This window comes from Bos taurus, chromosome 18, assembly GCF_002263795.3.
Source record: "Bos taurus isolate L1 Dominette 01449 registration number 42190680 breed Hereford chromosome 18, ARS-UCD2.0, whole genome shotgun sequence".
NCBI classification, from domain to species: Eukaryota; Metazoa; Chordata; class Mammalia; order Artiodactyla; family Bovidae; genus Bos; species Bos taurus.
Window position 1 is genome coordinate 24,173,015 of NC_037345.1, and position 11,708 is coordinate 24,184,722.

The 11,708-nt window shown below is 40.7% G+C and overlaps 1 protein-coding gene and 1 non-coding gene across 3 annotated transcripts in view; one reads left to right on the plus strand and one right to left on the minus strand.

Annotated features, from left to right (window-relative positions):
• The window catches only part of OGFOD1 (2-oxoglutarate and iron dependent oxygenase domain containing 1), a 31,599-nt gene extending 19,920 nt beyond the window's left edge, over nucleotides 1-11,679 (minus strand). The window contains exons 1-4 of one of the 2 annotated variants that reach the window (NM_001166613.1): nucleotides 11,454-11,679; nucleotides 7,576-7,721; nucleotides 3,641-3,687; nucleotides 930-1,030 (exon numbers count right to left, since the gene is read on the minus strand). In NM_001166613.1, coding sequence (NP_001160085.1) covers nucleotides 930-1,030; nucleotides 3,641-3,687; nucleotides 7,576-7,721; nucleotides 11,454-11,607 — 448 coding nt within the window. In that variant the 5' untranslated portion in view covers nucleotides 11,608-11,679. Of the gene's footprint in view, nucleotides 1-929; nucleotides 1,031-3,640; nucleotides 3,688-7,575; nucleotides 7,722-11,453 lie in introns of those variants that run through there. The other variant, XM_059876675.1, reaches the window with a different exon arrangement.
• Nucleotides 8,527-8,633, plus strand: LOC112442457 (U6 spliceosomal RNA). Its single transcript, XR_003030547.1, has one exon. It is a non-coding gene; the product is annotated as a U6 spliceosomal RNA (small nuclear RNA).
• Nucleotides 11,680-11,708: the final 29 nt, after the last annotated feature.

Here is an 11,708-nt window from a genome sequence, read left to right on the forward strand (position 1 = left end):
GACACAACAGTCACGGACTCCTAATTCCTTCTGAAGGGACAGAGGTAAGAATTTGATGCACATTTCTGAGCTATCCTTCAGAAACTAAGACAACCCCCTCACCACCCAGGTGGAGGATGGTAACATCAGGCTGACCACAAGCAACACAGAGCCCCTAGACTGGTTGGAACCAGAAGGTCGATGACTGAGATTCCCAACATTTCACAGCTACCTCACCACTAACCGATCAGAAGGTCCACGAGCTATTATGCATCTGAAAACCCTCTGCCTTGTCTTTAAAAATCCTTCCTTGAAAGCTACTGGGAAGTTGAGATTTTCTTTTTTGAGTGTGAGCTGCCCTTTCTCCTTGCTTGGCATTTTTATTTTGCTGCAAAGACTACTGTCAAGAGTTTGGCTTTATGGGACTTCCCTGGTGGTCCAGTGGTTAAGAATCCACCTGCCAATGCAGGAGACATCGTTCAATCCCTGGTCCAGGAAGATCCCACATGCCATGGAGCAACTAAGCCCTCATGCTCTAGGGCCTGTGTCCTGCAACAAGAGAAGCCACCAAAATGAGAAGCCCACACATCAAAACTAGACAGTAGCCCCCACTTACAGCAACTAGAGAAAGCCCAGGCACAGCAATAAAGACCCAACACAACCAACGAAAGAAAGACAGAAAGTGTGGCTTTGTGTTTAGTGGGAACACTAACCTTGCTTGGTTACAACACAGTCATAGCTCTCATCACACTCCCAAAGAGAACCCTGCCTTATACCTTCCAAGATGGACATTTCTCTATCTGAGCTGGGTCAGACCATCCTCACTAAGAAGATACTAACATTAGGAAGGGATACACAAGTCTAGAATTTGCAACACTGACACTGTCTTCCCATAATCCTTTAGTTAAAGCTGTTAAATCTCAGCGACAACAAGGTTTTATCTCTCTTACCTGAGAATTCGTACTTAGCACAGGACATGTCAATGGTTGACTCCAGGTCAATCTTGGAAATGTCTGAAATCCAAGACCGGAAATGTTCAAACAGAATTTTCCTAGAAATGTAAACAAAAGATAACTTGTTATACCATGATGGGGGCTTCATTTCGATCTATGACATAACTGTTTTTCCCTGCAGGTTTTGGTTAATTGAAGAGCCATTCTTGAGAATGTTCTTCGCTTTAAACTTGCCAAGTTTAAGACTAGTATTCCCAGGGAAATAAATGCAAACCTCTCTACTGTAATATATTTTGTTCTAATGTTTTAGCTTATTTTCTTCCTCTTAAATTTATAGTATTGCCCTATCATGATAGCGGTCTGGCCTTTGACAGCAGAATACCAATGTTCTAGTCCAAAGTTACTGACTTCTAGACATGCTTTTCAGCACTAACACTAGCTCTATTATTTAATGAACACTTGGGTGGGTAGCACTGTTGAGGATTAAAAACTTTAAACTACAGTAATGGTGACTACTATGTTAATTGTGTAACAATCAATAAACTTTTTTCATATAAGTTCTGATACTAAGATGATACCAAAGAAAAGATGGTTGAACATTTCCATTTACAGCTAAAGTGGCTCTGTATAGAACTCTAACACAATTTAAGACTCACTAAACTCTGAAATTAGGTTAACTTTGATGGATCAACATTTTTATGTCAATTTTATCTCCATAAAATTGGGGAAAATATTAAAAAAAATATTTTTAAAGGGTTTATGTGAGTTCAAATTTTGCACATGAAGAGATAACACTGTTTCAATCATCTTAATCCAAATGTACATAACTGAAATCCCCACAAAATGCAATTGTGCTGTTAATAACTAAAGATCAAGCTCCAGGTTGATCCCCTGAAATTTTATTACCAAATATCTTTTTATACTGTATACTACCCAATCCAGAACGTTCCAGAATATATTGTATTTGTTAGTCCAACCATAAGTGCCATGTAACTTTTACAGGCAGAGTTGCAAATTAGAACAGACCAGCAAAGCAAACTGCAAACCAGGCTTCAGGTAAAGTGGGTGGTCAAAGTCTTGGGTCTTAAACGTTTATGCAACTGATATTATCAAAGCCTTCCATCCCTCTTTTACTGGTAACATCAGCTGCCACAAATTTATTCCATAGAAAGCTCTTCCTCCGGTCATCCCACGAAGCTGTCACAATTATAGGGCTATTTTCTGCCATCATTCTTATTTGTTAACAGTACTCATGAGAGAAATCACAGAACCTAACGGGGAAATAAAAAGGTCACCTTTCTGTAAAGACAAGGAATTCCATCTCTCACACCATCTGGCTTTTACCATTTGGGTACAGAATGTAACTCAATCCCAGAGGAAAGAAATGCTGATCAGAGGCGTGGTGTGAACTAATGAGACAATGCCCTAAAAGTATGGCCTTGGGGGAAAAAAGGTCTAAATATCTGTGAACTGTTACGAGTACAGTTAACAAATACTTCAGGTTTTAGAATAAAGAATCTGTGCAGACTGCCATTATTTTTGGAATTATCATGGGGGGGGGGGCGTGGAAAAAGAACAGGATGAGAAAAAAATAACTTGTATAGATGAAAAATAAACAGCTTTTACGAAGTAACATGTGTCTAGTGTAGCAAAACTAGGGGAAAAAATCCTATAATAAGTAAAAAGAAATTTTAAAAACCTATAATCCTATTAGCCAGATTTAAACATACCATTCTTACAAGTCTTTTTCTTTGTATACACATAGGTATACAGATAAACGTTTCTTTTTTCCAAATGAGATCACACCTTGTGTGCTATTTTTAACTTCTTTTCTCTTTATATTTTTCTAGCCTGTGCCTTTGCCAGCAGTATCACATTTTATAAATCACTTCAAAAAACACTGCAAATTTAACTGGGACAAAATAGTAATTGTGTGAGATACTGAGTCTCAGAAAAATTAAAATGTAAAAAAAAAAAAAGCGTCTTGGAATTGATGAAACAACTACCATACTCATGTGCTGAGTATTTAATGGTATTAGTTCAGTTCAGTCACTTAGTTGTGTCTGACTCTTTGAGACCCCATGGACTGCAGCACACCAGGCTTCCCTGTCCATCCTGGAGGTTGCTCATTTAATGGTATAGTTTTCCACTTTGTTCTGTACCATTATCTGTATAACTCTTGATGGACGGCCATTTAATTTGTATGTAATTATTCACTATTATAATAAACAATCTTGTATGGAATCTTTGAGCACATCCTTATTTTCACAGGACAAATTCTTGTATGTGGAATTATACTACAAAAAGCAAGCACAATTTTAAGTGTTTTGATACATTTTTCAAAACCATCTTCTAAGAAAAATTGCAGCATTGTATATCTACACTTCTGTCAACCCTGGGGCTTTTGTTTTAAACATATGTCAACCTGACGATGTGAAAGACGGTACCGCCAGTGTTAATTTGTTTTCCTGGTTACTAACACAGTCATTTTATCACTGAAAACTTTGGCCATGGAATCAGACAGACATGGATCTGTATCTCAGCTCCATTTTCCCCTAGATAACTTTGAAGAAATTACTTACTTTCTGTTTCCTCCTCTACAAAAGGGGACAATAATGCCAACAAAGATGGCATGATGTAACATTTAAAGCACTTACTCCTTTGCCTGGCACATACTAGGCACCCAACAAGTATGAGTACTCCTTTACCTTAAAGCACAGATGTGGGGCTCTCTTCTCTTCTTCAGATCATCAGACTTGACCATGAAAAAACAAAAAAAGGATTTCCTTCATAAATCAGACACACAGAGCAGAGCAGTTTAGGACGGGAGCATGCTGGCAGTCCAGCGCTGTCATTAACAGCCTGGACTCTGAAGCCGAATTGCCTGGGGTTGACACGTGGCCCCCTCCATTTGGCAGCTCTGTGACTTGGGCACGCTGCTTAGCCTCTCTGTGCCTTATTCACTCCACAAATACTTACAAAGGCATTACAGCAGAGCTTATATATTCTTGTGGGGGAAAGACAATAAACATTAAAAGTTGATTATTAGAATAAAAAAGGTGAGAAATGTCAAGGGAAAATAAAGCAGAGTACGAGGGACCAGGAGTGCTAAGAGCAGGGAAGGGCTTGCAATATAAATTTGCTGGCCAGGTTAGACCATGCACGTGCAGCAGAGGCCTGAAGGAAGCTGGGAAGTGTACCCAGGGAAGATCTCAGCAAAGCAGATTCAGTGTCCTGAGTGGGGAGAATGCCTGGCCTGTTAAAGAAATCAGAGGATGTGGCTTAGTGAGTTGGAGGGAAGCAGCAGATAGTGGGGCCAAAGATGTAATGGGAGACACACAACCACTCTGGTTTTTGCTCAGACAAATGAGAACCATAGGAGATTTTGAGCAAAACTTTTTAGAACTGAGATGAAATTCACTTAACATAAAATTTACTATTTTAACATCTCCAAGAATGTAATTCAGGGGACTTACAGTGTTTTCACATGTGCAACTATCATGCACGCACGCTCAGTTGTATCTGGCTCTTTGCAACCCTGCGGACTGTAGCCTGCCAGGCTCCTCTGTCCATGGAATTCTCTAGGCAAGAAAACTGGAGTGGGTTGCCATTTCCTACTCCCACTATCTAATTCTAGAATATTTTCATCACACCAAAAATAAACCCTTTACCTATTAAGCAGTCATTCCCCATCCCCACCCCCAGCTCCTGGCAACCACTGATGTACTCTCTACATTTTGCTGGTTATTACCTATAAATGGAATCACACTATATGTGGCCTTCTGTGTCTAGCTTCTTTCACTGAGCTTGTTTTCAAAGTTTACCCATGTTGCAGCAGTATTTAGTACTTCATTCCTTTTTCTGGCTGAATAATACTCCACTGTATAGACATACCATTTTGATCTATCCATTCAATATCAGTTGATGGATACTGGGTGTTTCTACTTTTTGGCTATTATAAATACTGCTGCTTTGAAATCTGAGTACAAATTTTTATGTGAGCAAATGATTTCAATTTTCTTGAGTCCATTAACATTTTAAACAAACACAATGGCTGTACGTGGGCCAAGGGCAGAAGCAAGGAGAGTAGTTAATCCACCAACAGGATAATCCTGGTACGAGAAAAGGCTTGGGTCAGGTAACAGCTATTAGCAGTGGAAGTGAAAAGTGTGTTTTTCTGAATATATTCTGACAGTAGATCCAACAGAATTTTCCACTGGAATGGAGAAGAGGTGTGAGCGAGGAATGAAGGATAACCTCAAGGTTTCTGGCCTGGGTTACTGGAAAGATTGACGCTCATCAACTGAGATGGGGGGAAATTGTAGGTGGAGCAGATTTAGGGTAAGAAGACAAGCAGTTTAGTTTTTGAAAGTGTGAAACACTTAACAGATATCCAAAAGTGGAGGCAAAGCCATGAGACTCCCTGGAGTCTCCAAGGGCGAAGTCCTAGAGTACTCTGTCATTAAGAAGCCAGGTACCAAAGGAAGACCTGCCGAAGGGAACTAAGAAGGACTTGCCGGTGAGGCAGAAGGAAAATGAGTGTGAACGTAAAGTATCCCGAATGTAAAGTGAAAAACAAAAGAAAAACCAGGCTACTCCTAATGACTAACTTGGTCAGGAGAACGGGAAGTTGTTATAGAACCAATTATCAAGTCAATTCATAGCACAAGTAAAGAAAAAGGGCTACGAGTGAAGTTTGATGGGACAGGAGATGGGAAGCAGGTTTACGTTCACTGTCTTCGGGTGAAGAAGCCCCACAGTGAGCACAGAGAAAAATTATTCACAGAAGTTCCATTAAGCACCACTGGGATCTAACGTAATGGTTTCTTCTTTTTCCCTCACTACCTTAGGGCCGTTTTTACTATTTTGCCTCTCGTGGACTTCACAGAAGTATTTTCCATCTACCGAATTGCATTAAGTAAAAACCAGTTTGGCTTCTCAACTTCAGTAATCGGATATGCATATAGCCCTAAATTAACAAAAGAGGCCTAGTGTTATCAAAGCTGATATAATTACAAAAACAGATGACTATGATTTTTATTAACTTATACAACTTCACTATGGATACAAGCTATTTTTCATTAGATCTCCAGAAGTAAGAGGAGAACATCATTTGTGTATTTAACCAGATTAAATCATACATATAAAAGGCCCAAAGATAGACAGATTGGGGGAAACAACCAGCTCGAGTGCAAAAGACTAAACTCAAGACAGAGGAATTTGTTACTTTTACCTTAGATAAGAAGAAACAAAAGGGAAAATGGAAAGAAAACAAGATAGTTCTTCATCCTCACTTTTTTGTGATTTTAAGGGCTGTCTTTGTTTTAGAAAGATCTCCAAGAGTGATGTACACCCTGCAATGAAAAATATCCCTCCAAACTGGGGAAACCAATGACCTATATATTTTTAAACCTAGCATGGGCCTCGCTTCTAACAGCAGGAAAACAAGCCTTGATTTTGAGTTAGTCTTCTGTCAAATTCAATTGTCCACCCATTTAAAAAGACTAGATCTAACTCTCTACAAGACATATGACAATACATAAATCCACCTAAACAAAAGACACAAACTCAAAATTTTAATTGGTTAGTGGCTCAGACAGTAAAGAATCTGCCTGCAACGAAAGAGACCCAGGTTCAATCCCTAAGTCAGGAAGATCTCCTGGAGAAGGAAATGGCTACTCCAGTATTCTTGCCTGGGAAATCCCATGGACAGAGGAGCCTGGCAGGCTACAGTCCATGGGGTCGCAGAAGAGTCAGATACGACTGAGCAACTAACACAGCATCTTCCAATGTACTACTCTCTATTATATCACTCCCCAAAATGTACTTATCAGCTTTCTGTACTTCTTGACTATCTTTCACCATCACTACCACCTCTATAATTTTAAATTTTAAAGGCTTTCAGGGCAGGAACTGGCAAAGACTCCCCCATAATAATTATTAACACCTAACACATAACCTGGATAGTATATTAAAAAGCAGAGATATTACTTTGCCAACAAAGGTCCGTCTTGTCAAGGCTATGGTTTTTCCAGTGGTCATGTATGGATGTGAGAGTTGGACTGTGAAGAAAGCTAAGCCCTGAAGAATTGATGCTTTTGAACTGTGGTGCTAGAGAAGACTCTTGCGAGTCCCTTGGACTGCAAGGAGATCCAATCAGTCCATCCTAAAGGAGATCAGTCCTGGGTGTTCATTGGAAGGACTGATGCTGAGGCTGAAACTCCAACACTTAGGCCACCTCATGTGAAGAGTTGACTCATTGGAAAAGACCCTGATGCTGGGAGGGATTGGGGGAAGGAGGAGAAGGGAACGACAGAGGATAAGATGGCTGGATGGCATTACCGACTCGATGGACATGAGTTTGAGTGAACTCTGGGAGTTGGTGATGGACAGGGAGGCCTGGCGTGCTGTGGTTCCCGGGGTCACAAAGAGTCAGACACGACTGAGTGACTGAACTGAACTGAACACATAGTAAACACTCAGGTTATGTTAAATAAATGAATGCTTTTAACAACGTCAAGACCAGACCAGGACCCCCAGTGGCAAACCCAAACTAAAACCTCAAATTGATAAGGTATTGAATGATTTTTATAGACAATGACTTTCTGAAGTGGAAAAGCTAATGTGAAAGGGGCATAAATACCTGCTGGAATTTATATAAATCATTATACTTTTCATGGAAGTCCAAGTTCAAAAGTTCCTTCTGAAGTCCTTCCAAGAAGTTTTGGCTTTGGATGAAGTTTGGGATCACGCAGTGAAGAAAGGGGTCCATGTCCATGACAATGGCTTCTGTTGGGAAGAAAGTGTTATCTGTGACTTTTCCTTCTTGTATTTTTGACTCATGAACAGCACAGCAGAGAGAATACAAAAGGGATGGTGATGAATTTTTGGAAACTTAGTACCTAAAGTCAAAGATTTTGGGGAAGAACTATAAGTTCTTTTTCTTTTCTCTTCCCACTCAATACTACTTTTCAAAGGTATTGTGCTTAACAATGTTAGGCCTTAAGATGAGTATAGGTGATGTCACTAAATTAAGACTCCTGCTGTTTTGGAGAGTTTTTTAGTTCACTGATTGCTTACTCAGCTGAATGCATTTTAGTCTTAATTCATTTCCCCCCAAACTTCAAATGAAAGCAGCAAATTAAAAAAAGAATAGCAATACTGGCTGGCAATTTTTTTTCAATCCTTTTTCTTTCCCTAAGGTACTGCTTGAGAAAGTCATAAAATACATATATATATTTTTTAAACTGGGTCAGTCATGACCTCCTCTAACTCCTTGAGTTTTATCTCAACGTTTTACCCACTAAAGCTGGTGGGAGAGATTATGTACCCCTCTAATAAAACTCACGGCCACCACCACGCACCAGGTGCCAGGCACAGTGGGGCTTCATAGTGTTAAAGCTTACAGGTGTTATCTTGTTTAGTCTTTTCAACAGTTTTAAGGTAGACCCCATCACTATCTCTATCCCACACAGAAGGAAACTACAAAATCCCTGGTGTACAGAGCTTCAGCATGAAGCCATCGCTTTACACGTGATCCGGAACACCCAAGACTCATCTTCTTAAAGCACCTAACCAATGAAACAAAAAACCAGTGCTCGATTCGGCAGCACTTATACTAAAATTGGAATGATACAGAGAAGATTAGCACGGCCCCTGCGCAAGGATGACACACAAATTCTTGAAGTATTCCATATTTTTATGTATGGCAAAACCAATACAATATTGCAAAGTAAACAAATAAAATAAAAATAATAAAAAAATATTAGAACACGCTGATAGCCATGCCCACAAAGAATATAATACTTTTGTTAGATTTGGCTGCATTAGCTATATGTGGAAAAAGAAAAAAAGAAAAAAAAACCTGGCAAACTTTAGAAGTGAAAGTATGATGCATTAAGCAGAGTCCTTATCTTACAAGGTGATATTTGAAGCTGAGGATGAAATCATTTGAGGCAGGTTCCTTCTTTTGTTCAAACCATGTTTACTTCCGTGGGTCATGCTGTTGAACTACAGGCCAGCAAAACTGAGTAAGCCCAGGTGCCTACAGTCAGGCAGCTCTCAACACATGCTCTGGCTACGCGATCACAGGACAAACAAGCATCACCTTCCGAGGAAAAACCTGCAAAAGCCACTCGACTAGGTGTCCAAATGCTTACTGGTCCTTACTCAGAAAAATATGTATTGATACATGCAGGCATTAGCTCATTAATCACTCTCATCTTTCCCAGAGAAATATTATAGATTAAAAGGCAAAATGGTTGTCCAAGGAGGTCTTACAAATAGCTGAGAAAAGAAAAGACATGAAAGGGTAAGGAGAAAAGGAAGGACAGACCCATTTGAATGCAGTTCCAAAGAACAGCAAGGAGAGATAAGAAAGCCTTATCAGTGATCAATGCAAACAAATAGAGGAAAACATCAGAATGCGAAAGACTAGAGATCTCTTCAAGAAAATTAGAGACACCAAGGGAACATTTTATGCAAAGATGGGCACCATAAAAACAGAAATGGTATGGACCTAACAGAAGCATCATAAGAACAGAAATGGTATGGACCTAACAGAAGCAGAAGATATTAAGAAGAGGTGGCAAGAATACACAGAAGAACTATACAAAAAAAATCTTCACGATCCAGATAATTACGATGGTGTGATCACTCACCTAGAGCCAGACATCCTGGAATGTGAAGTCAAGTGGGCCTCAGGAAGCATCACTATGAACAAAGCTAGTGGAGGTGATGGAATTCCAGTGGAGCTATTTCAAATCCTAAAAGATGATGCTGTGAAAGTGCTGCACTCAATATGCCAGCAAATTTGGAAAATTCAGCACTGGTCACAGGACTGGAAAAGGTCAATATTCATTCCAATCCCAAAGAAAGGCAATGCCAAAGAATACTCAAAATACCACACAATTGCACTCATCTCACACACTAGCAAAGTAATGCTCAAAATTCTCCAAGCCAGGCTTCAACAGCATGTGAACCATGAACTTCCAGATGTTCAAGGTGGATTTAGAAAAGGCAGAGGAACCAGAGATCAAATTGCCAACATCTGCTGGATCATCGAAAAAGCAAGAGTGTCCCAGAAAAACATCTACTTCTGCTTTATTGACTATGCCAAAGCCTCTGACTGTGTGAATCACAACAAACTGTGGAAAATTCTTAAAAGAGATGGGAATATTAGACCACCTTCCCTGTCTCCTGAGAAATCTGTATGCAGGTCAAGAAGCAACAGTTAGAACTGGACATGGAACAACAGATTGGTTCCAGATAAGAAAAGGAGTACATCAAGGCTGTATATTGTCACCCTGCTTTTTTAACTTATATGCAGAGTACATCATGCCAAACGCCGGGCTGGATGAAGCACAAGCTGGAATCAACATTGCCAGGAGAAATATCAATAATCTCAGATACGCAGATGACACCACCCTTATGGGAGAAAGTGAAGAAGAACTAAAGAACCTTTTGATGAAAGTGAAAGAGGAGGGTGCAAAAGTTGGCTTAAAACTCAACATTTAGAAAACTAAGATCATGGCATCCGGTCCCATCACTTCACAGCAAATAGATGGAGAAACAATGGAAACAGTGAGACTTTATTTTCTGAGGTTCCAAAACCACTGCAGATGGTGACTGTAGCCATGAAATTAAAAGACGCTTGCTTCGTGGAAGAAAGTTATGACCAACCTAGACAGCATATTGAAAAGCAGAGACATTACTTTGCCAACAAAGGTCCGTCTAGCCAAAGCTATGGTTTTTCCAGTAGTCATGTATGGATGTGAAAGTTGGACTATAAAGAAAGTTGAGCGCCAAAGAATTGATGATTTTGAATTGTGGTTTGGAGAAGACTCCTGAGAGTCTCTTGGACTGCAAGAAGATCCAACCAGTCCATCCTAAGGAAAATCAGTCCTGAATATTCATTGGAAGGACTGATGCTGAGGCTGAAACTCCAATACTTTGGCCACCTGATACGAAGAACTGACTCATTGGAAAAGACCCTGATGCTGGGAAAGACTGAAGGCAGGAGGAGAAGGGGGCGACAGAGAATGAGATGGTTGGAGGGCATCACCAACTCGATGGACATGAGTTTGAGTAAGCTCCGGGAGTTGGTGATGGACAGGGAAGCCTGGCGTGCTGTAGTCCATGGAGTCGCAAAAAGTCGGACACGACTGAGCTACTGAACTGATCTTAGTTTACACAGTAAGGAGCTGAACCCATTGCCCAATGCCGCACAAAGAGTGAAGATGATGCTAACTCGCTAATCTCTAAATCCACAATTTCCACCAACTTGCATGCCCTCTACTTCCTGAAACTTCCTGGCCTTCATTTCTTTCTCTACTGGGTTTCTAAAGCCAAATGAACTTGGATTAAAAAGGGACAGCAGGCCAGGCAGGAGAGTCGGAGGTGGCCAAAGTCACGTTCTCTCCAAGAGCCTCTTGTACTGTAGCTTTGCTGCTCGACTGCCAGGACTTTTTCAGAGGCCCCCCAACCCGGCGCTGCGCCTCCCTCTTCACAGCGCCCGCTTACCGTGGCGGAATGGCGTCCTGCGACTCCAGGCCTCAGCCACTTGCTTTTTCAAAGTTTCCTCTGTGACAGCATCCGAAAACTTCGCCATCACCTCCTTCTTTACTTTTTTCCCCGCCCGGTCAGAACCCGGCTCAGCAGGCCGCTTTCCGTTCATCTCTTCGCTAGCTACAAGATCCACGGCACGCTGAAGTAGCAGCTCTTTTCCTAAGGAGACTATAATTCCCAGAATGCCTCCTTTCCGGTGTTTCCCTACTG